Raw genomic sequence first — 23,932 nt, 5'->3', positions numbered from 1 at the left:
CTTAAATTGGCCACCAGATTCGTTGAAGAGTGGCACGGTAGACTGGTTGTACTGTTTATATATATATATATATATATATATATATATATATATATATATATATATATATATATATATATATATATATATTTCTAAGACATAATAGCTTGCTGAAGTCGAAATTTTAGTGACTTGCAATGCCACATGGCCCAAAACAATGATATAGGAACCGTTGAAGGAAAGGGACCAGTTTATTGAACAATGTTATCACGCTTTTAAAACGTAATGCCTATCTATGAAAAAAATGTTCAAGTTTATTAGCCATAAACCTGAAAGTTATACCCAGCAGTAGTATGTTATGTCATGGGATCACGTGGTAGTTATCCATTATACCAAGTAATAGGAGGTCAAGAAACTAAGGTCAACATGGCGGGCAAGATGGGCAGACATTCTGGTTTGGTTTAGCGTTCAAATGTACAGCAACAAAAGTAAGCTATTTTGTGCGGAAGTAATTAGGGTAGAGTTTCGTCTTGTTCAAGGATACACCACAACAGCTGACCGGAGCTTTTCCGATGTTAGGATTCGAATCCTCACCCTTTCTCTCGGGAGTTTTATATGCGCCACCGTGAGCAGAACATATCAAATAAAACAAGGTTTTTACATGTAAATACGATTCACCTCAGCAACTAAAGGACATGTGGAGTAGCCGCGAATAGACATTGTGGTTTGTACGATTGCTGTCAAGAGAACGGAAACAAAGTTTCAAGCTGGCCTTGACATGATTCAAACCTACTATCCACTGGTTGTGAAGTTAAGCTAATAATGAAGCCCCAGGGTGGAGGAGAAAATACTATTGCAACGACAATACTCATTACCACGCCATGCTTTGGTTTTGGTGTGGTGTTCTATGACACGGCAACATAAATACGATATTTAATGCCAAGGCATCCGGATAATGTGTCTCGAAAAATACACACCAGGTTAAAAAAAATATCTCACCATGTCAATGAGATGGCAGGAGTTGAACCCGTACCCTTTTTGTCACGAGTTTAGCACGTTGGCCATTAAGCTACCGCAGCTCTTGCCTCCATTAGTGGCTTGTTATGACAGTCAAGATGGGCATGCACAAACATTATCAGTGTAGAGATGAAACAACGTATATGTAGTCCAAATGGGGAAAAGTGAAAGATACAGCGAACATAAGAAGCAACTGCTGGACATTAAAAACATTACTCAAGCGTGAGAATTAGGTCACATTGACATAGTCTGGTACCGTGGAGTTATTCCACTTGAGGTACAGATAAATAGATTTTCATCAGTGTAAGAAAAACAGGGTTCGAGATCTTGAAGCTGTAACCAACTAATAGTTGAAAATACATGTGAAAACTGGGTCACCGTGACCCATTTGTAGTAAGGCTCAATTACTCCATTTGAGATGCACCAACATGCCAGTGTTTAGCGCGAGGTGAGCAGGGTCTAGGCCATTTGGGGTGTAATGAATGAATAGCATACATAAATGTACCTGAGTTTGAGAGTTAGGTCAGAGTGATATAGTTTTGGATTAGCCAAGTTACTCATTCTGGTGTGCACCGACACATATATAAAACAGCCAAAACAACCATGCAGTCACTAATTTGCGAATGGAAGATTCCATTTAGAAACTTCATATATGTTCCAGATACTTAGCAAATTATGTACGCCATAGAAGATCTTAGATCTTTACACCGAAGACCCAATGACTGTACATCTATGTATCCCTATGCCTGATGGGAGATTCGTAAAAGGCCGAGGAACTAATGACAGTAAATCTCTATATCGACAAGTCAAATGGGGGAATTGTTAGAGGCCATGGACCTAATGACAAGACATCGCTGTACCGCTAAGTCTGATGGAGTATTTATATCAGAGTCCGAGGACCTAACGACAGTACATCTGAATCGCCAAGTCAGATGTTGGATTTGTAATAGAGGCCGAGGACCTAATGACACTATTTCTCTGTATCGCTAAGTCTGATTGGAGATTTAAAACATAGGCCGAGGACCTAATGACAGTGCTTCTCTGTATAGCTAAGTCTGATAGGAGATATATAACAAAGGCCGATGACCTAACGACAGTACATCTCTGTATCACTAAGACTGATGAGTGATTTGTAGCAGGGCCGAGGACCTAATGACAGTACATCTCTGTATCGCTAGGTCTGATGGGAGATTTATAACAGAGGCCGAGGACCTAATGACGGTATATTTCTGTATCGCTAAGACTGCTGGGCGATTTGTAGTAGGGCCGAGGACCTAATGACAGTAAATTTCTGTATCGCTAGGTCTGATGGGAGATTTATAATAGAGGCCGAGGACCTAATGACGGTACATTTCTGTATCGCTAGGTCTGATGGGAGATTTATAACAGAGGCCGAAGACCTAATGACAGTAAATCTCTGTATCGCTAAGTCTGATGGGAGATTTATAACAGAGGCCGAAGACCTAATGACGGTACATCTCTGAATCGCGAGTCCGATGGAAGATTTGTAACAGGGACAGAGGACCTAATGACGGTACATCTTCCAAAAGATCCTTGTTACTGGGAAATCACTAATACATCTTTACTTCATCATTTCGGACATTATTAACAGCATGACGAAATGGTACCTACACGTGAATGACAAGATCATTACGTACACTTGCATATATAAATCACAAACCCATCCATACATAAACAAGAGTGCAACTTTTTAAAATAAATTAATTGGTTAAGTTGAACAGCACTATATATATATATATATATATATATATATATATATATATATATATATATATACAATGTATATAATGGTCTTTTCCATGTACGTTATATATTTAAATAAATGTACGTGTTACACTCTTTTTCTTATCGAAAGTGTAACTTTGTGGACGCTTCCATCTTATGCATACATACGTTAAGCTATGTTTCTTTCTTCTATTGGCTTAACGATACAAAATAACTAAAAAAGCATGTATATCTTAAAATATTGAAATCGAGGAATTTAAGACACGTTAACCACATGGTGCTATTGCACAAGAGTTAAGAATTTATTTCTTCCTGTAAAAATGAAATTATAAACTATTAATATCATCCAGACGGCTTCTGGTGCTCTCAAATTAAACGTGTATGGCATAACATAGACAGTTCCATAAGATCTTGGACATAACTTATTTACTACAAAGCAGGAATAATGGTTAATCTCAACGATGAGCCATTGAAGCGTTCTGAACCCTGATTATTTCTGACAAATTTCAAACTGTGCTATTTCACGTATATTGGGTAGTTGAATGTAGTTTTTGACTCACCTTTTACCATTCTTAAAGTGTTAATCACTTACATTTATGTAAAGAACAGCAAGAGCAAAATTGATTCCCCTATGTGTATTTGATCTTTTGCACGCAAGCCTTTATCTATGAAGTACATACGAGTTTTTCTTACAGTCCACCATTAGCATCAGAGATACTTAACTCCTCCCAACCGCTCTTCATTAAAAAATTTATATCTGCACTAAATTTGATTTGTATCACTTAATAGCTTGTACTGGCTTTCGACATCCATATCTTACGGTAAGGTAAGTGACTGTTTCAATCATAGTTCATATGCAACAGTTATATTACTAAGTAAGATTCAATTAAAATTTGAATTGGATACACAATAAAGTTGAAGCAATTTATAATAGCAAAGTCTAATCTTTAATTAGCTGAGCGTTGAAAAAACTGATGCAGTCCCATGTACTTACATGTATACAATTGCTCAAAAGAAAATTGTGCTTTCTTTCTAGGTTTCCATATTGACTCATTGATTGGTGGTTGGTTGCCCGCAAACACACCTTAGTAGCCAACCAAGACTGTCCAGTGCTGGATTCAAAGCCACAAACCACTGATTCTAAATTGGACTACGTGGTAACTTCTCGGTCAGACTCCCTTCTAGGGACCCGAGGTGGCTCAGAAGTCAGCACGCCGGACTCGTAACCATAATGAAGCAGCTTAGAATCATGCCTACGGATCCGCCCAGGTTCGTTGCCCATATGAGTCCTGTTTTTGTTTAGCACATTGGATGATTCGCATCATGTTTATCTTCTTTAATCAATACTCCATCAACCCCAACATCATTTGTATCAATATACATTTTTGATAATTTACTGAAATTTGGAGCCGAATGAGCTAGTGCACTCGTATGTGAGGCCTTTAAGTTATCAAACGATTCCTGACACTTTTCATACCAATAAAACTTGACTTTTCTTACTATACAAATTTGTCATAGGTTCGGTAGTATGAGAGGAATTAGAACAAAATTTCCAATAATATCCAGCCATAACCAAAAACCGAACGAGCTTTTACTAACAAGCACTGGGGATTTAGAGATAGCCTTTACCCTAACTCTACAGGTTTAACGTGACCGTGCCCCAAAATATGTCATAAAAATGTAACACAAGCATGGCAAAACTGACTTTTACTAAATTTAGTTGCTCGATCAGCATCACTAAATCTATCCAAAAATTTCCGTATGGTTTCCAAACAATTTTTCCAGGTATCGTGTTAGATGATGACATCATCAATGTATGCGTCACAATTATCTAGACAAGATAAAATCGGGTTCATAAAATGCTGGAACTTTAACGGAGACTTTTTCATACCGAACGGCTTCACATTATGTTGATAAAGTCCATCTGGAATTGCAAAATGCTGAAATTTCTTTTGCTCGTTCCGAGAGTAGAATTTGACAGAATCACTTTAAAAGGTCAAACTTGGTGACATTTTGCATTTCCAATTTTGTCGATGCAGTCATCAATTCTTGGCACTGTTGACTTTCCTCTAACCAGTACACATACGGAATGCATTATCTGGTTTGGAATACATTGTGAACTCCAGTTACGTTTATTTGGCCCCATAAAATCACTCTCCAGTAAATATTTAATTTCTTTCTTTCAAACATTGCTCTTGAGAGAATTCATCCTGTCAGGATGTTGTCTCACAGAAGCAGAGTCAACAATCTCAACGTCACGATAGATTTTATTTGTTCGTGCAGGAGTATCATCAAGCAAGTGTTCATATTCACATAATAGATGGTTTAGGTCACTCTTGTCCTGTGGTTATCTATGTGAAAGTTTCTGGTCCAAATTGGGATTTTGAATTATTCATATGAGACTGAGATTATCTTTTTTTTACTAACAATTGGTGAGAGAAAGACCTATTCACACAAAAAAATATGAGTGAAGGAATAATCATCACTTGTGTGACATCATTTTCCAAAGTTTCAACATTTGCTCATCATGATAGGACTTGACATCACTATGAATGAAATTCTTCAACTCTTCACTAAGATGAGTTTTCGGACTTTAACGTAATATTGATCAACCTTCTTGACCGAACATCGCCTATCAAATAGTTGTTCTTTTTCCCTTGCAAATTCGACTTAGGTTTGTCCAGTTTTTTTTCCTACAATTTCTAAACATTTCTTGATACGACTCAGGTACCAACTCACAACCCTTCAAGATTCAATCTTGACCACACTATACTAGCACTTTGTTGTATGGACAGTGAAGTGTACACTGCATGAGTTTTGCCAATAAGTACATATTATAATAACAACGTCCATTCTCTCTTGGCCACTGCAAACTTTCAGCCATTTTCTCAGTGAGTAAAGACTTTACCTACGTAACTTTCTTGATAAGTGATACTAGTCTAATATATCTTGCTCTGCCTGCAGATCTGATAATTTGAATATATATTGCATTTCTCTCCCTCTCTCTCTCTCTCTCTCTCTCTCTCTCTCTGCATTTGTATTTCTCTCTTCCTCTATCTTTCATCTCTCCACAATTGTATTTTTATCTTTCTTCCTTCCCCCCCCCCCCTTGCATTTGTATACTCTCTCTCTCTATTCTCCCTCTCTTCATCCGCCTCTCCTTTTCCTTTCTCTGCATTTGCATTTATTTCTCCTTGTCCTCTTTCTGAATTTGCATTTCCATCATTTCTTTCTGATGTTGAAGCTTTGTTAATTCCAATTCCATCAAAGAAAGAAAGAAATCTACGTATAAATGGCTCTTCTCAAAATAAAGCAAATTATAAAATCAAGCCGAGGCAAGGAAGCTTCACTTGCAATAAAAATTTAATGATCAGAATTACTTACCATATTCACATCTACCTCCCTGGAAACCTTGTGGACATGTACACCGTTGGACATAATTTCCTGTACACTGACCACTGTTTAAACATAGAGCTGTATTGCACATTCCTAGAATGAAAAAAAAAAAAGAAAGATTTAAACTATGCAAGGCCTTTGTACGTGAAATGTGCCATGTGTAACGATGGATCTTAAACTTTTTTTCAGCACACTTAAAATTTTAATTTATAACCTAAATAACAATTCACGTATGCAAGATGCTTATCCATCACATGTTGTCCATTGTCTGCCTAAAAATGCAATGACGTCATGATAGTATGATTTACAATGATCAAATCACGGCTGCCAACTTCAATATGAATTGAAACAGAAGAAACATCTCAACATAATCAGCCGTAACTATGATCAGACGTCTACTAAATAAACAGGTCAAAATGACACGTGTACTAGAATTACATGTGAAATATACATAAGACTAAACATGTACGATAAAGCCAGCCCACCAGCGTAAAGCAACGAATTTAACGTTATACATTTCTAATAACGATTTTTCAAAATACACGAAGGAAACCATGTGTTGTTTAACAGTTGTTGGATTGTAGTTCCTGCCACTTATTTGGTGGCAGGTGCTTTTTAACCCCACAAAAATCCGAACATTAAAAATAATATTGAACAGCTTTTTAATTAAAAAAATCTGGTTTAAAAATATGGCATTGTTTGGTCAATAAATTTTCACTTTTGCAGGTTTTTCTTGTGAATCAAAAATTCTACACGGATGTAAGAAAAATGATACGACATTTTCATAGGTGTGTTAACGTGAATTCAGACTAGTAGACGCCATGGTTTTACGAGTTTAAAGTCAAATAATTTAAAACTAATCATTTTGCATTGCATTTCTGTTGTAACATTAAGCACAGATGTGTTTTAAAAATACTGCTTTAATCAGCAATGGAGGATCCAGATATGCTATTTAATGGGATGAGGCGTACGCAATTAGGCCAGGGGTCCATGCGATGGAACCTCTACTGTGAGTAATGAGGGCGAAGTTCATGTACGATCCTGAATTTTAAAAATGCGTTTCTGGGGCATGTTTTTAAGCATCAATCTGTAAAGAAAACTTCCTATATGATACGTTCCGATTGTTTAAAGCTTTTTCGGGGGGGGGGGGGGGCTAGCTAGGCTCCCTTCCCCACTACACTCATTCTCATCCTATTCTTATCGGCATCTGAACGTGAGATATTTTTTAAATCGCAATAACTGTCAGATGTCGATGCCATTTGTAGTTCTGAACACAAAGAATGTTGTTATTTATTTTATTGGAATGACATTTATCAATTTTTTGCTCAAGTACACATACGTGAGTAAAGTAATATACAGTACATCCCGATCTGCTAGCGTCTCGTTCACCCAACAATGTACAACGTAGTCGATAGTACATCCCAATCTAATGCTGTCTCTCATATCAGCTTTAAACGAAGTATCCCCACGTTAAACACAGACCTGCTATCTCCTCACTCATCCAACTGTGAACAAAGTATTATACACTGCACCCCAATCTGCGGTCGCTTCATCCACCCAACTGTGTACATAATCTACAGTACAACCAGATCTGCTACCTCCTCTCGCATCCACCTGTCAGGGCCGACAAAAGGAGGGGGGGGGGGCAACCGGGGATATTTCACCGGGCCTATGCCCGTAAGGGGGCCCGAGCCGAACAACACTTTTTATTTTGCTTGAACAAGAACTAGGAGAGGCCCAGGTGTTACTTACACCAGGGCCCATGATCGCTCTCTATGGTCCTGCCAACTGTGTGCAAAGTGGTCTAAATGTTACCTAATGTATCCACCTGTGAATAAAGCAGTCAATAGTACAAACGATCTGCTGTTTTTTGTGTTGTTGATTTGGGTTAAACGCCATTTTTAGCGCATGATAGGCTGCTATACATGGCAGTCAGTATAAATCGTGGAGGATGAAGCCTGGAAATCCCCCGTAAGAACTACCAATCAACGTGAAGTCACTGGCAAGCTTTCTTACATATCCACACTGGCCGAGCCATAGACTCGAACCCGCGCTGACAGAATTGGGATGACAGTGATCGATAAAGGCGAGCGCTTTAGACCAGACGTCCACCTGGGGACTACATCCGACTGTGAACAAAGTAGTCTATATTACATTAGACCAACAAGTATGTCTCCGCATATTTTTTTTTCTGACTGCGGAGACCAACGTTGTCGGGCCGTATTTGTTTTAACCTCCCCGTCAGTTCTGACTTATCTGAGGCTCGCTAGTAATTAATAAATTTATTTTGACTGACATTGATATGCGGACGGTAACTAAAACCCCTCTTCTTTTGACCCATGGCGTTAAAACCTTCAGAGCACTCACTTTTTAGTAATAATCCTGTCAGAACAGAACACCTATGATTGCATTTATTATTGACCTTATTTTTAAATTGCTGACGCATGCGTGGAAATCAGCATCACCCTCAAGCAAGAACGTCTGGAAACCTTCTAGTAAGGAGTACATCACTAGCAACTGACTAATGCTTGGGACGGAACTGCGGTTAGGTCTGGCCGTCATGGCAGAATTTTGAGAGACAGCCACCTTGGTGACGATACTGAGGACTTGTCATTTTTATTTAGGCCCAAGTAGACACCATAAGAACTCTTGTGATGAAAATTTCATGTCAAAATGACTTTCCCTTTGAGAAAAGTTGCTAAAACAAGATTTTTAACACAACCACATATTAGATCAGAATTTAAGATCAATAGAAATTATCAGAAATCTTTGAGTGAAAACCCAAAGATGACGTAACCATTCATTCAGGAGAAGCAGCAATAACAACATTTTTAAGCTGGCAACTGTGACAGCTATATTAGACGCCATATCAGCACCATCTTCATTTAGGAATACGAACACTGTGTGGCGCCATATTTAATTTCACTTAGTCACTATTTTCATTTACGAGCATTTGGAAATTATCATAAGTATTCTAGTGACACCAGTACGTCAACATAACGTTTTGTTCACGAGGAGTTGCTATAGGAAGATTTTTTAAATGGCTGCCGTGGCGACCATATTGGACTTCCAAGTAATTATACGTTATAAAAAGTCTTAACGAAAACCCCATGTTGATATGACCATCCATGTAGGAAGGGTAGCGAAAACAAAAATTTCAAGTCTTTCATTCCAGATCAGCACCATTTTGATTTGAGACTAACTAGACATCACAGAAGTCTCTTAGTGAAAATCTTATGTTGATTTGACCATCCATCCAGGAGAAGTAGAGACAACACATGTGTGCCACAATGGACCTAAGATCTGCACTGTTTTCATTTAGGACCAAGTAACCTTCACAGTCAAAACTTCATGTTGATCTGACCATCCATTAAAGAGTAACGATAACACTATTTTCACGATAGCCGCTATGGTGGCCATACTGGATTGCCAACAGCACCATTTTATCAAGGATCAATTTAACCATGGGATGAATCTTTTGTTTCAAGGGAATCTTCCAAACAGTAGTGATAACCAACTTGTGCTAACGGATGGACGAACGACGAACGACGGACAACACATCAGACCATCCCGTAAGCTCTTCTGGTCCATAAAGCGAAAAGCATCATGGGTATTAAAAAATGTACAGAAGTGAGTAATTTCATTCATCATTTAATACTTTCTAACCTGATTGTCGCTAGAGGGTATTCAACACTGTCATCTTGTTCGTGTTTCAACATACACCGAAGTTTCAACACATCCGCCATATTTGCATGGGCGAGTCTATGTATTCAGACAACAGGATTGATCATTGCCATCCTATCGCTCCAAATAATTCCGTAAATTTTCATTACTTTGGGAGTTAAATCAACTGAACCCATTAACACCACGTTTACTCAACTTGCTCTTTTTATTTTTTAATTTTTTGAGAAATGTTAAAACAAGAAATTCAAAATATTGCATTCAGACCATACAGTTTTTAACTCTTTTGTAGGCATTGTCCAATGAACCTCACCTTTTGACTAAAATAAGCTTTTCCAGGAACCGTAAAAGAACAGTGGGAAGGGGGGATGTTGACAATGAAAATTCCATTGGTTTAAAACGCGAACAAGATGAGTGTTGGGGTGGGTTGGGAGTTGTGGGGTTTGACGGTATTTTTCTGCTCATGATGGTCTGCACATGGCGACCAGTATATTTGGTGGAAGAAGTCGAGAAGACCCCGGGGAGAACAACCGACCTAAGGGAAACTACTGGCAAGCTTTCTCACCTACCCGCGTTGGACAAGCAGAGACTCGAACTCACATGGACATAAGTGAGATATGTGAGTGATCTGTAAAGGCGAGTATTATGGACCCCCTGGTGACATTATTATGGACCCCCCGGCGACAACCACGTTAGCAGTTATAAATGAATAAATGAAAGGAGTAAATTTTGTGCATCCTTTTATATACAAGACGCTTTTCGTTTTTAATGTCTCAAGGGAGGGGAGAGGAGGTAGGCAAGTAATAAACCTTATTGCATCTCGATCTGCAGTCGCCTCTTTGCACCCACATGTGAGCAGTGTAACCTATAGAACACCCCGTTTGGCCAGCGCCTCATACACACAACTAGAAGCAAAATGGCCTACAGAACATCCCTATATATTGTAAAAACTATTAAACTTGTATAAAACACTGGACAAAACAACTTGTAATACATCCTACTCTGCAGTGGGCTCATACACCAACTCTTAACAAAGTGGTCTACAGTAAGACAAATTGATATCGCTTCATTTATTGAACCGTTTGGAACATCCTCGTTTGCACAAGAACAGATATCACGTGGTTGTTACAACGTCATACTGACTTCACAATGTCACAAATAAATAGACGCGGTTTCATCACTAACTGCAATGCAAGCAAAAGTTGGAGACAACTGACACCGAATGATTTCTTCAGGGATTTTTCATTAAAAGGTTGCAGTATTAGCATTTTTGTCGTTGTTGTTGTTGAGCTTAATTATAGTGGCGTGAGCACAACTGTGTATGTGCCACTTTTTTCTGACTTCACCGCAGCCTGCTAGTAGTTCCTGGGGAAGGGAATGGTGCCACCTGCCCCAGGCTTTTATGGGTTCAAGGAACCCTGATAGTTTGGCCTCAATCTGTGGGTCCATAAAGGTCCCTTACAGTTGAATGGTTGGCTGTCATTAGTGGGAAGGAGAGCAAGGGAACAGTCCTGGTTGCTTCACATCGTTGGTTTCTTGTTGCATTTGCCTGGTGTTTCTTTCTTCTTTTTTTTTTCCTTCAAAATGTTCTAAAAAGAGTGTGTGTGTTCTATGCTGTTTACAGAGGTCGTTAGTAGAAATTATGTATGAAGAGGTGTTTAGGGTGTGCTTCCTACATTATGTTATTTATAAGTTTTTAGATATTACCTCTTTAAGTTATTTATTTATTAACGGTTTAAGAGATTGAATGTTATTTATACTTTATTTAGCAAGAGACCGGAGTCCTAGCCGATTACACAGTTCGTTAAGGACATATAGGACCGGAGTCCTAGCTGATTACTCAGTTCGTTAAGGACATCTAGGACATCCAATTTTGCGCTTTCCTTAGTTTTTGATAGGTGCTTCGTAAGTGAATTATTTATTAATATTTGTTATAAAATTGAATGATATGTTATGGGTTTTTATGTGGGGGCTTCTAAATTTATTTAGCTAGTTACTGGGTCTTTTGGTTTTGTGGGGATAGTAATTATATTTTTTCCCTAAGTCCTGCTGAGTCTATGAATTTATTTATATTTTTATATGCTGATTGTTTATTTTTATTTGAGTCCATAAGTAACTCTGGGTATGTGTGTGGCGATCCAATCTCTTTTTGGTTTTTGATGAATATTTTCCTAGCGGGTTGATATTTTGGGCATATATTGAATACGTGTTGTTGATCTTCGGTGGTGTAGCAGTTAAAGCAGTTAATGGTTGCTGGTTTGGGTCCTATAAACCTTCCAAAACTGTTTGCTAGTTTAGTTTTTCCAGTTATTACCCTGTTTATGGTTTTCTGTCCTAAATAGGTACCCTTAGGTAGCTGTATGTTCCTATCTACGGTTTTTTGGGTTTCATGGTGCTTTTTACCTTTTGTGGAGGAGTTCCAAAAATCTTGCCATTTTTGGTCTATATATGTTTGTGCGAAGCTTAGTGCTTCTGTAAAGCTATAGTTAAGCTTGATAGCTTTAATCTCCTAGTTTGGTTTGTGCAACTTTGTCTGCTGTTTCGTTACCAGAGATTCCAATGTGCGACGGTATCCACATGAGCTCGACTAATTGATGTGCTGTGGTGATATCGTCGATTAATTGGCATGCTCTGTCGAGGAATTGTTCCCTAGAGTGTGTATTGCGATTTTGGATCGATTTGATAACGCTTAGGGAATCGCTTATAATGACTGCTTTAGGTATTTGGTTGTCTTTGATCCATTGTAGTGATTCAAGTATAGCCCAGAATTCAGTGGTGTAAATGGAGCAATAGTCAGGTAATCTGGATCCCGTTTCTATATTGAATTCAGGGATGACTATTACTGCTGCTGTTCTTGGTGGGTTGTTTGTTTTTGATCCATCGGTATATATTTTAATATAGTCCGGGTATTTTTGGTTGATTTCGTTTACCAGTACAGGTTTTAGTAAGTTTTCTTGTCCTTCTTTATTGCCTAATTTGGTAGCTTCAGTGTTAATCCTTGGTGGTTTTTGTAACCATGGTGATTTGTTCTGGTCTGTATTGTTTGTTACCTGTTTTTTTTTAGTAGAGGTGTCTTTTCTCTTAGTTCAAGGATTACTTTGCCACTTGGTGTGGTGGGTATGATTTTGGGTTTGAAGACAACGTTACACTTATTTATAGCTATTTTGGTGGGATGGTTGTCTGGGTGGGTATCTAATCGAATGGAGTATCAGAGGAGCAGTTCTTGCCTACGTAATTTTAAGGGTAGTTCTCCTGTTAGTGTTTGTAGTTCTTCTAATGATGTTAAGGGGAGTGTTCCTGTGCATACTAGTAAGGCTTTTCTCTGGATAGTGTCAAGTTTTTGTAGTACAGGTTGCTTAGCCGAGCTATATGCTTGACAACCGTAATCCAATTTTGATCTAATTAGGGTTTTATATATCGTGAGGAGGGTTTCCTGGTTGGATCCCCAGTCAGTCCCTGTGATGTTCCTGAGTAAATTGAGATCTTTGTTACAATTCTGGGTGAGCTGTTCAATGTGCTGTTTCCATGTGAGGTGGTTGTCAAAGAACATTCCTAGGAATTTTACTACTGTTACGTATTTGATTAATTGATTTTGTATATAGAAGTTTGGATAGACTAGGTTGTTATTTCGTTTGGGGGTGAATATGATTGCCACAGTTTCTTCATGAGATATTTTGAAACCCCATTTGTCCGCCCATCTCCCTATGTTGTCTAGGCTCTGCTGGATTTCTTTAACTACTGTTTTATTGGCAGGATTTCCATTCCTCCATATGCCACTATCATCTGCAAATTGTGACAAGTTTATTTTTGTGGAGGCTGCATTGAGGTCAAGGTCGTTTACCATTAGGTTAAATAGTAGGGGACTTATTACACTGCCTTGCGGTGTTCCATTTTCAAGTGAAAATTCTTCCGAATGGGTGTTGCATTACGAGTTAAATGTGCATGCATTACAAAACAAATAATATAGACCCTTATCGGTTGACATTTTGAGTACCCGTGGATCATGATCTACCATGTTAATAATATCGAGTGTTTGTTACACATGGATATACACAATATAGCATACATGTATCACATTAATTTCGAACACATTATATAAACATTGCTATTCAAAATTATAGCTGCATATTTTTGAAGCCTGTAAATGCGGAATCAAGCTCAGAGACACCTTTGCATCATGACAAACCGCTGTTAAATTGTTAACAAGATACAAAGAACGTGTATAAAACGAGAATTAGCAATCATATGCATTGTAATTTAAATTCCCGTTCTTAACAAAGCAAAGAATTGTTAACAGGTTCGTGTGTTTGCTACTTAGCCGTTACAAGCCAATACCATGGTGACCGTGTCAAATTATTTGCTATATAAATCTATGAACAAACATACTAATCATAGTGAAAACATACTAGCTAAGATCCAAATATATCCATATCATTAGAAATACTTGTTGACATGAAAGGATTAAAGTTATGTTTGTTTTGGGATTGGGGTGGGGGAGCTGGAGTGGGGGTGAGGTGGAGTAGTTTAAGCCTTCAACTTTAATAGGTATGTAAGATGCTATTATTTTTTCAAGGTTTCCTCCATGTCTGTAAACATGTATGAATCGATGTGCACCAAAAGGTAAACTACGTAAATGAAGCAGTGTTTTTTTCTAATCAATAGTTTGCTATTTTTTCAGCTCACTGCTGGAGTTGTGGTAGCTCAGTTGGCAGAGTGTATGACCCATAATCCTACGGTATCGAGTTCGCTACTAGCCCAGGCAGCACATGTCGAGTGGCTGTGCATCCTTGGGAAAGTCACTAACTTCACCTGCATGATATTGCACATAATTTGTTTCAAAACAAACAGCAAAAACGAAAGAAGAAAAAACAAATCTCATTGCAAAGTTGTGTTTGCAGGTGACATGCAAAAACGAGGGTTTAAGAATGTTTTTCCTCGCAAATATTACCTAACTACAAAATAAAACTCGTCTGCAGACTTGATGTTACAACAGGGACACAAAAAATAAGAATTACTCCAAAATAGGAATGAATCTTATCGCTCAGTTTTCTTTTTATATGCACATTCAATAGTCTATTACAACTGTATGTCACAATATACACCACGTGACGGATCTTACTATTCAATCTAATGTTTCAAAATTCATGTGGCCTAACACACCCAATAAGAATTGACTTAATTATTCTAAGATACCACCTGACCGATTTGTCCAATGGGAAAAGGCTGAATCTCGTAAACATATTTACTAATAATTTTATTATTAGTAACTGTCAACATATACGTAAGCATTTATTTATAGCTCCTATGGAATTTTACGTTCACTTGTATCTTAAAACAGACCCTAATAGACCATAATCACGTACGAAATCTAGCTACAGGTAATCACTACAATTTCCAGTCATGAACAAAAAGTACAAAAATTAGACAAAATTATGTACCAGGAGTTACAAAATATATAGATGTACATAACACATGTCTAAACACTACAGTAAAACCATTTGCCCAGTCAAAAGAAGCTCAGAAATATTTATGGAAACTGGCACAGTGACTCTAGGATATATGTTGAACATTAAATCCAACTATTCGTCTGTATGAAAACTAACTGGCTGCTCGAGAAGCCAACTCTGAATTCGCAAAACAAAACATGTGGATATTCAAAGGTCCACAAACTTGCTGAACCACGTCACAAGTGAATATTGACGGATGCGAGATGCACAACAAGTGCAGAGCCATACCAAGCTCACTGGGAAAGGTAAACTACAATAAGCATAAATATATGTGGCCAATAAATGTGCTGCAAATTCAGTTATACACACCTTTACACATACTGTCGGACCACCGTTATAATTGTATGCATATAGTTTCTATTAGTATACGATGTACATTATATGCTGCATTATTTTTATACTTGCATTTTCTGTGTATATAGGAAACACATTCTTGTCTGCATGTTTCTTATGCATTAGGGCCCAAACTACGCCTTGCCATCGTACCGAGTTCTGGGCTGATCTCTTCTATTCGGCCCACGTTGTTCTGGTAGTCTGGATCTTTTCGGTCTGACTACCTTTATCATGCCTTAAAGCTTTCGTTTAAGGGGCTGCCTAGTTATGTTGTTAGGCCGATTTTTCAGAGTATACCCGATCCATCCCCACCTACCCTCATTTCCTTTTTGGAGATTTCAGGGCGAATACGTAGCTGACAGGTGGTTTCCCACAAATCAGTGTCACTGACCCTCTAATGCCATCGGTTACTGAGGAGGCGGTGGAAGCAGAGAGGAAGCCATTGGATGTCGAGGAGGTGGTGGAAACAGGGATGAAACCATTGGATGTTGAGGAGTCTGTGGAAGCAGCAGAGAGGAAACCATTGGTTCCTGAGGAGGAGATCGAAGCAGTTGTTCATGAACGACTCAGTTTATTAGAAGTTGTTTTAGTCACCCACCACGTCGACGAGCAGGACAGACTTCATCTTTATGTTCAAGAAACATATCTTGTTCTTTATAAAGAGGGATGATGAGATTTGTGACTATTTCTTGGTGCTCAAAACTTATCTGGCTTCCCAATTCTGTTCCGGATGTTATGGTCTGTCCCTCGATTGGGAATCATCTTTATCAATGGCAATTTTTATTACTGAATTTTGTATGTATGTGATTACAGCGATGCAATATCGTTTCTACTGAATGCATGCAAGTAATTCGATGTCCATTGTTTATAGCAGGAACTTTAACGTTCTTAAGTGTGACTCTCCAACTCTAAATTTATTCTTTACAAGTGACATATTTTATTTGTATTAAACACTGTTAGGGATCATACTGGTAAAACGTTTAACATCCTGTAAGTTACCATGTAGTTCGACGAAAGTTGCAAGTTAGCTGTTAACAGGACTCAAGCTGCAGACCGATTGATTCTGACAACAGAGGGCGCTGTGATGTTGACGCAAAATAAATGATTGTGGGTCTCGTATACAAAAGATTCTACTCACGGTGGACTGCTATACGGATCCGGTCTACCGTGTCACGTTAGCAATGTAGAATGAAAGAAAGAATACCATACTAATATTTATTTCTTACAAAGTATAATGTACTTACGTTTATTTATTTTTTCTTGGCTTTCTTTTAAAATGAATAGTTCCCCTACAGACGAGGCAACGAATCTTCACATAAGCCATTCCTTAGGTTCCACGTTAATCTTCGATATTCTTATTCATGCTTTTTGTTTTGTTTCTTTGTTTACTGTTTTTTAAAAAAATTATTATTATTATTATTATTTTTTGTAACGCTCGTGCTTGAATTGGCAATCATATTGCAAATCAGTTATCGGTGGATTTTAACAGAAAAAGAAACATTTGTTTTTCTGATGTACATACATACATATCAATACAGGGACCTATATTATAAGATAGACACTTGATTAAACAAATATTCAGCATAACAACATTACTATATCAAAGGCATTCAACACCTTGTAAGGTCAGCGTTGTACGATTTTACGTAAACAGACTTGCACTTGCCTTTCAAAACAGACACTATACTTTATTTACCCATAAATACTGTACATCGTTCATCTCAAACCAAACAATACGTCGAACTTCTATGGGGCTGAATATCCGTATGAGATCATAATGTAATAACCTGTATAAAGAGAAGCATCTGAACAATACGTCGAATTTCTATAGGACTGAATATCCGCATGAGATCATAATGTAATAACCTGTATAAAGAGAAGCATCTGAACAATACGTCGAATTTCTATGGGACTGAATATCCGTATGAGATCATAATGTAATAACCTGTTTAAAGAGAAGCATCTGAACAATACGTCGAATCTTATGGGACTGAATATCCGTATGAGATCATAATGTAATAACCTGTATAAAGAGAAGCATCTGAACAATACGTCGAATCTTATGGGACTGAATATCCGTATGAGATCATAATGTAATAGCCTATATAAAGAGAAGCATCTGAACAATACGTCGAATTTCTATGGGACTGAATATCTGTATGAGATCATAATGTAATAACCTGTATAAAGAGAAGCATCTGAACAATACGTCGAACTTCTATGGGACTGAATATCCGTATGAGATCATAATGTAATAGCCTGTATAAAGAGAAGCATCTGGAAAACATAATTAACAAGAATGTTTAATCAGTTTGTGAGAATAAATGATCACATCGCATTGTTCATACATTTGTTATTTGGTATTTACAGTATAAGAGGTAATAACAAAAATAAAAATAGAATCTTCGTACTCTGTAATTCGATAGTTATACGGAATTAGGAAATTGCTATTATTTAAAAGTTTTGTACACGTCTTATAATATAATTAGCAGCACATTCATCTTCGAAATGAAATCCAAGAATCATTATTGATTTGTTGAACAAGATACAAGATTTAATGTGGACTTCCCACTGGTATATTTGATAACAGAACACTATTTTGAACTAAATGCTTGCTAAAGAGCGGGAGGGGCTGGACGTTTGATATGTTAAAGATTCAATACAGACTTGTCAAAACTATCAGCCATTCAAAACACGATTTTTCTCCAATAATTGTGGTTTTCATGAAATACCTCAAACTACAAACAAACAAAAGTCCATCAAAGTACAATCACTCGACTGAACAAAGCGAATTTCCAGGAATTCAAGATAAGACCATTCTTTCTTTTAGATGTCGAGTGCTAACACTATCTCGTATTCTTCAGTGACAACAAGTTGTTCAAATTAGCTACGGTGTTATACTTATTTATTGTACGCCAGACTGGCATTATTTTCATTTGCGACAGATTCGTCTTCTCCGTGTCATAATGATCATCCACTCAGGGTGTGTGTGTGCGTGCGTGCGTGCGTGCGTGTGCGTGCGCGCGCGCTCGTGTGTGTGTGTGATTTGGATTTTCGATGTAGCTTTCAAAACATTTCAGTCATATCGTTACGATGTCTGCAGTGTGACAGTTTATAGTGATATAAAGAAAAAAAAAGATAAGTAAAATTAAAGATATTAAGATATATAATTACGTTCAAAGAGTCTGTGTGCGTATGCAAAAGAAATGGCAAAAGCAAATATTTTTGAGCCCCAAGACCCCGCCATTCGTTTCCTCTACCATCTTTCCAAGAGAGTCACGCAGAGGTCTTAAGTCAAATTATGCTCTCTCTCTCTCTCTCTCTCTCTCTCCAAAACACAACATTAGGGAAAGAAACAACTCAGATCCACAAAACAAAGACAAATTCCTGATTCCTACTACTTAAGTGAGTAAGGGGAGATCTACAAAAAGGAGATAAAAGAAATGAAAGAAAGAAAGAAAAAATTTAAAACGGCCTTAAGACGGGATACTACAAGTTTATGATTGTGTTGCCGCCACCCAACAATGTTTTAAACAAAAAGGAATATGGTAAGAGAATGATAAAACAGGGTAGTGGGGAAGAGTAAAAAAATTAATAATAATAATAATAATAATAATAATAATAATAATAATAATAAAATATACTGGACGTCTTTCTGTAAGATCTAGTTGTATAAGATACATAAAGGCTGGCATAAAAAATTGTACTTCCTTCCAGACAAGATTGAAAATGCCTCTAGCCCTCTTGCATATGTTTGCCGTACTGGCAGCTAAAGAAATGAGTTTGATGACTTTTCCGCCAATCATTTAGGATGAGTTATATTTGCAGACTGACGGACGGACGAGAGGGCAGACAGTAAAAAGAAAGTCATCATTTAATTCCCTGAAACTGAAACGTGTTCTAGATCTCCGTGTGGATATTTATGTGTGTGTCTATATCTAATGATCATCCGGTGTATTTGAGATTGACAATAAACAATCCGCAATTCCAGATAAGCGTATCAAGTTGGAGAAAAAACAAATAAATAAAGTCTGAAAAGAAAGTTTATGTCATTTTGACGTTATAGTTGGACTGAGATTGCTATAGCAATAAATTAGGATTTTTGCTAATTTTTCTTATTCTCTAGGGTGGTATTCATTTTTACTGTTATGGTGATTAACATACCATTCAAGGAATGGTCATGTTGCAGTACAGATATTTAGAGATGGAATGACGCAATGTAGAATGTTGATATGTGTGATGTACACATGATGAATCGTATGGACTCTGAAGATATTCAGCATTTCAATATCATGCACATCAAATTAATAAAGAAATATTGACAGTGCAAAGATGGAATGTATATCATACACACATAGAAATGAAAAACAGAATATAAATTGAATATTGATTTTAAAAAATGACAGACACAATTATAGGATTATGGCGGTGATCCCCTGCATTAAGCTCACGGGATCAGGTTGTTACGGGGTACAAAAGTTGAAAACAATAACATCCAACACAAAGTATATTCCCAGCCAATTGTTAGTGTTCACCCAAGTTAGGGCTCAAGACGACTGCACTTTACAGAGAACAAACGTTTTAGTTTTACACCATGGCAATAGTTTATCAAAACAACAGTGATAACAAATTCAGACGCCAACTCCTATGGGTCAGAATCTTTATCAGTATCAGATGTGAACTAGGTAGAATTTGTTTCTAACACTGCCATATCTGACCAATTAAAATCCGTTAACTAAAACTACCATGTACACCACTGTCTCTTGTCTTAATGATAATCAATATTTATACAAAAAATTGGAGGGAAATGTTAAGCATTAATATGACGGCAACACAGGTGAACTAAAATAAGTCTGTATACACGTGGCAAATAAATTATCAGAAAAAATTATACACGCCTTTACACGTACTGCATTGTAGCTGTGATAAAACATTAAAACATACACGCCATTACACATACTGCATTGTAGTTGTGATAAAACATTAAAACATACATGCCATTACACATACTGCATTGTAGCTTGATAAACATTAAAACATACCCGCCATTACACATACTGCATTGTAGCTGCAATTAAACATTTAATTATACACGCCTTTACACATTGAAAATCATGTTTATCAATATTTTTGCAACTCCTGGTACATGATTTTATTTTAAAAAATTTACTTTGTATTCAAGCCTGTAAGTCAGATTTTGCTTACGTGACTAGGATCTGTTTTAGGAATTTTAAGGGCATAATATTACATAGGATCTATAAATAGATGATTATGTATGTGCTGACAATTACTAATAATACGACTTGATGACGACTTGGGTTATTTTCTCATTGGTTGATAGATTTTGGAAGGTTCCAGAAGAATTCAGTAAATTCCCATTGGTTGGACTAGGTCACATAAATAGGCAATTTCGAGATAGACTGAGTAGTAAGATATATCAGCTGGGTATGTTGTGAAATATAGTCGTAATAAAAGGTGTATATAAAGAGAGGACTGACCAATCAGAATCATTCTTATTTTGGAGTCATTCTTATTTCTTATGTTCGTGTTGTATGTCTGCAGACGTCTTTTATATTGTACTTACATTTTATTCGAGAAGGCAAACATTTGTTTGGGCTGTTCAGTTGAAAAAGAAAGTGCTCATTATTTTGACCATAATGTTATTCTGGAACTACTGTGAATTATTCATAGGAGTTCTGGACGACGCCACTTTGACAACGTCAGGATTCTTAGCGGACCAGTACATTTCCAGTCTGAAATTTATACAGAACTTTTCACTCATTTTGGACTTTCAAAGAACTGTATCAGGATAACTTTGGATTCTGTGCATAATACTGCCAATTTTTCTTAAATTCTTAAATTTTCATTTATAACTTTGATAATTAAATTACTTGTTAAGTTTTAAAAAAGCTGTTAGTTTTGCTTATTTCTGTTACTCAGTTTCCGGCCATAGAGTCATAACAACAAATCGTGTCTTTAATGAAATATTAAATTATGCAAGTCTGTACACGTGCTGTATTTTTTCTGTAATGAGACATTAAATTATGCACGCCTTCATACATATTTGTATCAGTAATGAGCCATTAAACTGCACATGTCTTTACACATACTGTATTGCAGCTGTAATGACACGTTAAATTAAACATGTCTTTACACATACTGTATTGCAGCTGTAATGACACGTTAAATTAAACATGTCTTTACACATACTGTATTGCAGCTGTAATGACACGTTAAATTACACAAGTCTTTACACATACTGTATTGCAGCTGTAATGACACGTTAAAGTATGCACGCCTTTCCACATACTCTATTGCAGTTGTAAAGAGACATGAAATTATATACGCTTTCACATATATTGTAGCTGAAATGAGACATTAAATTACACGCACCTTGACACATCTATGGCGGATGTAATGAGACACTAAATTATACACGCCATGACACATTGGATCTGTAATGAGACATTAAGTGTGTGTAAGTATGAAGACTGACTTTGAGTATCTTGAATTAGCATGGTCGGTAGACTAAAGGTCCACTTTGTGCATCTTGAAATCAGCATGGTTGGTAGAACGGTTAACTTCGTGTATCTTGAAATTAGCATGGTCGGTAGACTAACGGTCAACTTCGTGTATCTTGAAATTAGCATGGTCGGTAGACTAATGATCAACTTCGTGTATCTTTAAATCAGCATGGTCGGTAGGCTAATGATCAACTTTGTGTATCTTTAAATCAGCATGATCGGTAGACTAATGATCAACTTCGTGTATCTTGAAATTAGCATGATCGGTAGACTAATGAGCAACTTTGTGTATCTTGAAATTAGTATGGTCAGTAGACTAATGGTCAACTTCGTGTATCTTGAAATTAGCATGGTCGGTAGACTAACGGTCAGCTTCGTGTATCTTGAAATTAGCATGATCGGTAGACTAATGAGCGACTTTGTGTATCTTGAAATTAGCATGGTCGGTAGACTAACCGTCAACTTTGTGTATCTTGAAATTAGTATGGTCAGTAGACTAATGGTCAACTTCGTGTGTCTTGAAATTAGCATGGTCGGTAGACTAATGATCAACTTTGTGTATCTTGAAATTAGCATGGTCAGTAGACTAACCGTCAACTTCGTGTATCTTGAAATTAGCATGATCAATAGAACGGTCCATTTTATGTATCTTGAAATCAGCATGATCGACAGAACGGTTAACTTTATATCTCTTGAAATCAGCATGGTTGATAGAACGGTCAACTTTGTGTATCTTCAAAATCGCATGGTCGTTAGACTAATGGCAAATTATGTGCATCTTAAAATTAGAATGTTCGGTATAATAACGGTTAACTATGTGTATCTTGTAATTAGCATGGTCGGTAGACTAACTTTCAACTTTGTGTATTTTGAAATTAGCATGGTTTGTAGACTAGTGGTCAACCTTGTGTATCCTTAAATCAGCATGGTTGGTAGACTAGCGGTCATCCTTGTGTATCCTTAAATCAGCATGGTTGGTAGACTAGCGGTCAGCCTTGTGTATCTTTAAATTAGCATGGTTGGTAGACTAGCGGTCAACCTTGTGTATCCTTAAATTAGCATGGTTGGTAGACTAGCGGTCAACCTTGTGTATCTTTAAATTAGCATGGTTGGTAGACTAGCGGTCATCCTTGTGTATCCTTAAATCAGCATGGTTGGTAGACTAGCGGTCAACCTTGTGTATCTTTAAATTAGCATGGTTGGTAGACTAGCGGTCAACCTTGTGTATCTTTAAATTAGCATGGTTGGTAGACTAGCGGTCAACCTTGTGTATCCTTAAATTAGCATGGTTGGTAGATTATTAGCCAGCATGGTGTATCCTGATTTAGCATGACTGATAGACAAACGGTCGACTTTGTATATTCTGACATTATAACGGTTCGTAGACTACTGATCAACTTTGTGTATAATGAAATTACTGTGGATGGTTGGTTAAAGGTGAGTTTGATACAAATAATGCAGGAAAATGTCACACCAAACAAAAGATATCTCTATTTTTCCGCTGAACAATGAATACATATAATCGATCAGAGAAAGTAGCACAAGGGGCGACCGGCTGACATAGTGGTCTAAGGCGCTAGTCTCGCTCAGCCAACTTGGGTATCTGAGAAATCTTGCAAGTATCATCTCGTGGGCCGTTGATTCTTCCAAGGTTATTCATACACCAGATATAGAGGCAGCCATGTGAGTTATTCGATACACGTAGTTTCTTCCACATCTGAGCTACTGTTTCGATGTACAAGTATCAAT

The 23,932-nt window shown here is 37.2% G+C and overlaps 1 protein-coding gene across 4 annotated transcripts in view; it reads right to left on the bottom strand.

Moving 5' to 3' along the window:
• Positions 1-23,932, bottom strand: part of LOC149781245 (uncharacterized) — a 306,624-nt gene that overhangs the window by 214,597 nt on the left and 68,095 nt on the right. For all 4 annotated transcript variants that reach the window (XM_089935331.1, XM_089935329.1, XM_089935328.1 and 1 more), the window contains exon 4: positions 6,127-6,231. In XM_089935331.1, coding sequence (XP_089791457.1) covers positions 6,127-6,231 — 105 coding nt within the window. The remainder of the gene's footprint in view (positions 1-6,126; positions 6,232-23,932) is intronic.

Source organism: Sinohyriopsis cumingii, chromosome 15 (assembly GCF_028554795.1).
Source record: "Sinohyriopsis cumingii isolate HCF-2022 chromosome 15, ASM2855479v2, whole genome shotgun sequence".
NCBI lineage: Eukaryota > Metazoa > Mollusca > Bivalvia > Unionida > Unionidae > Sinohyriopsis > Sinohyriopsis cumingii.
This window is presented reverse-complemented; position numbering and strand designations above follow the sequence as displayed.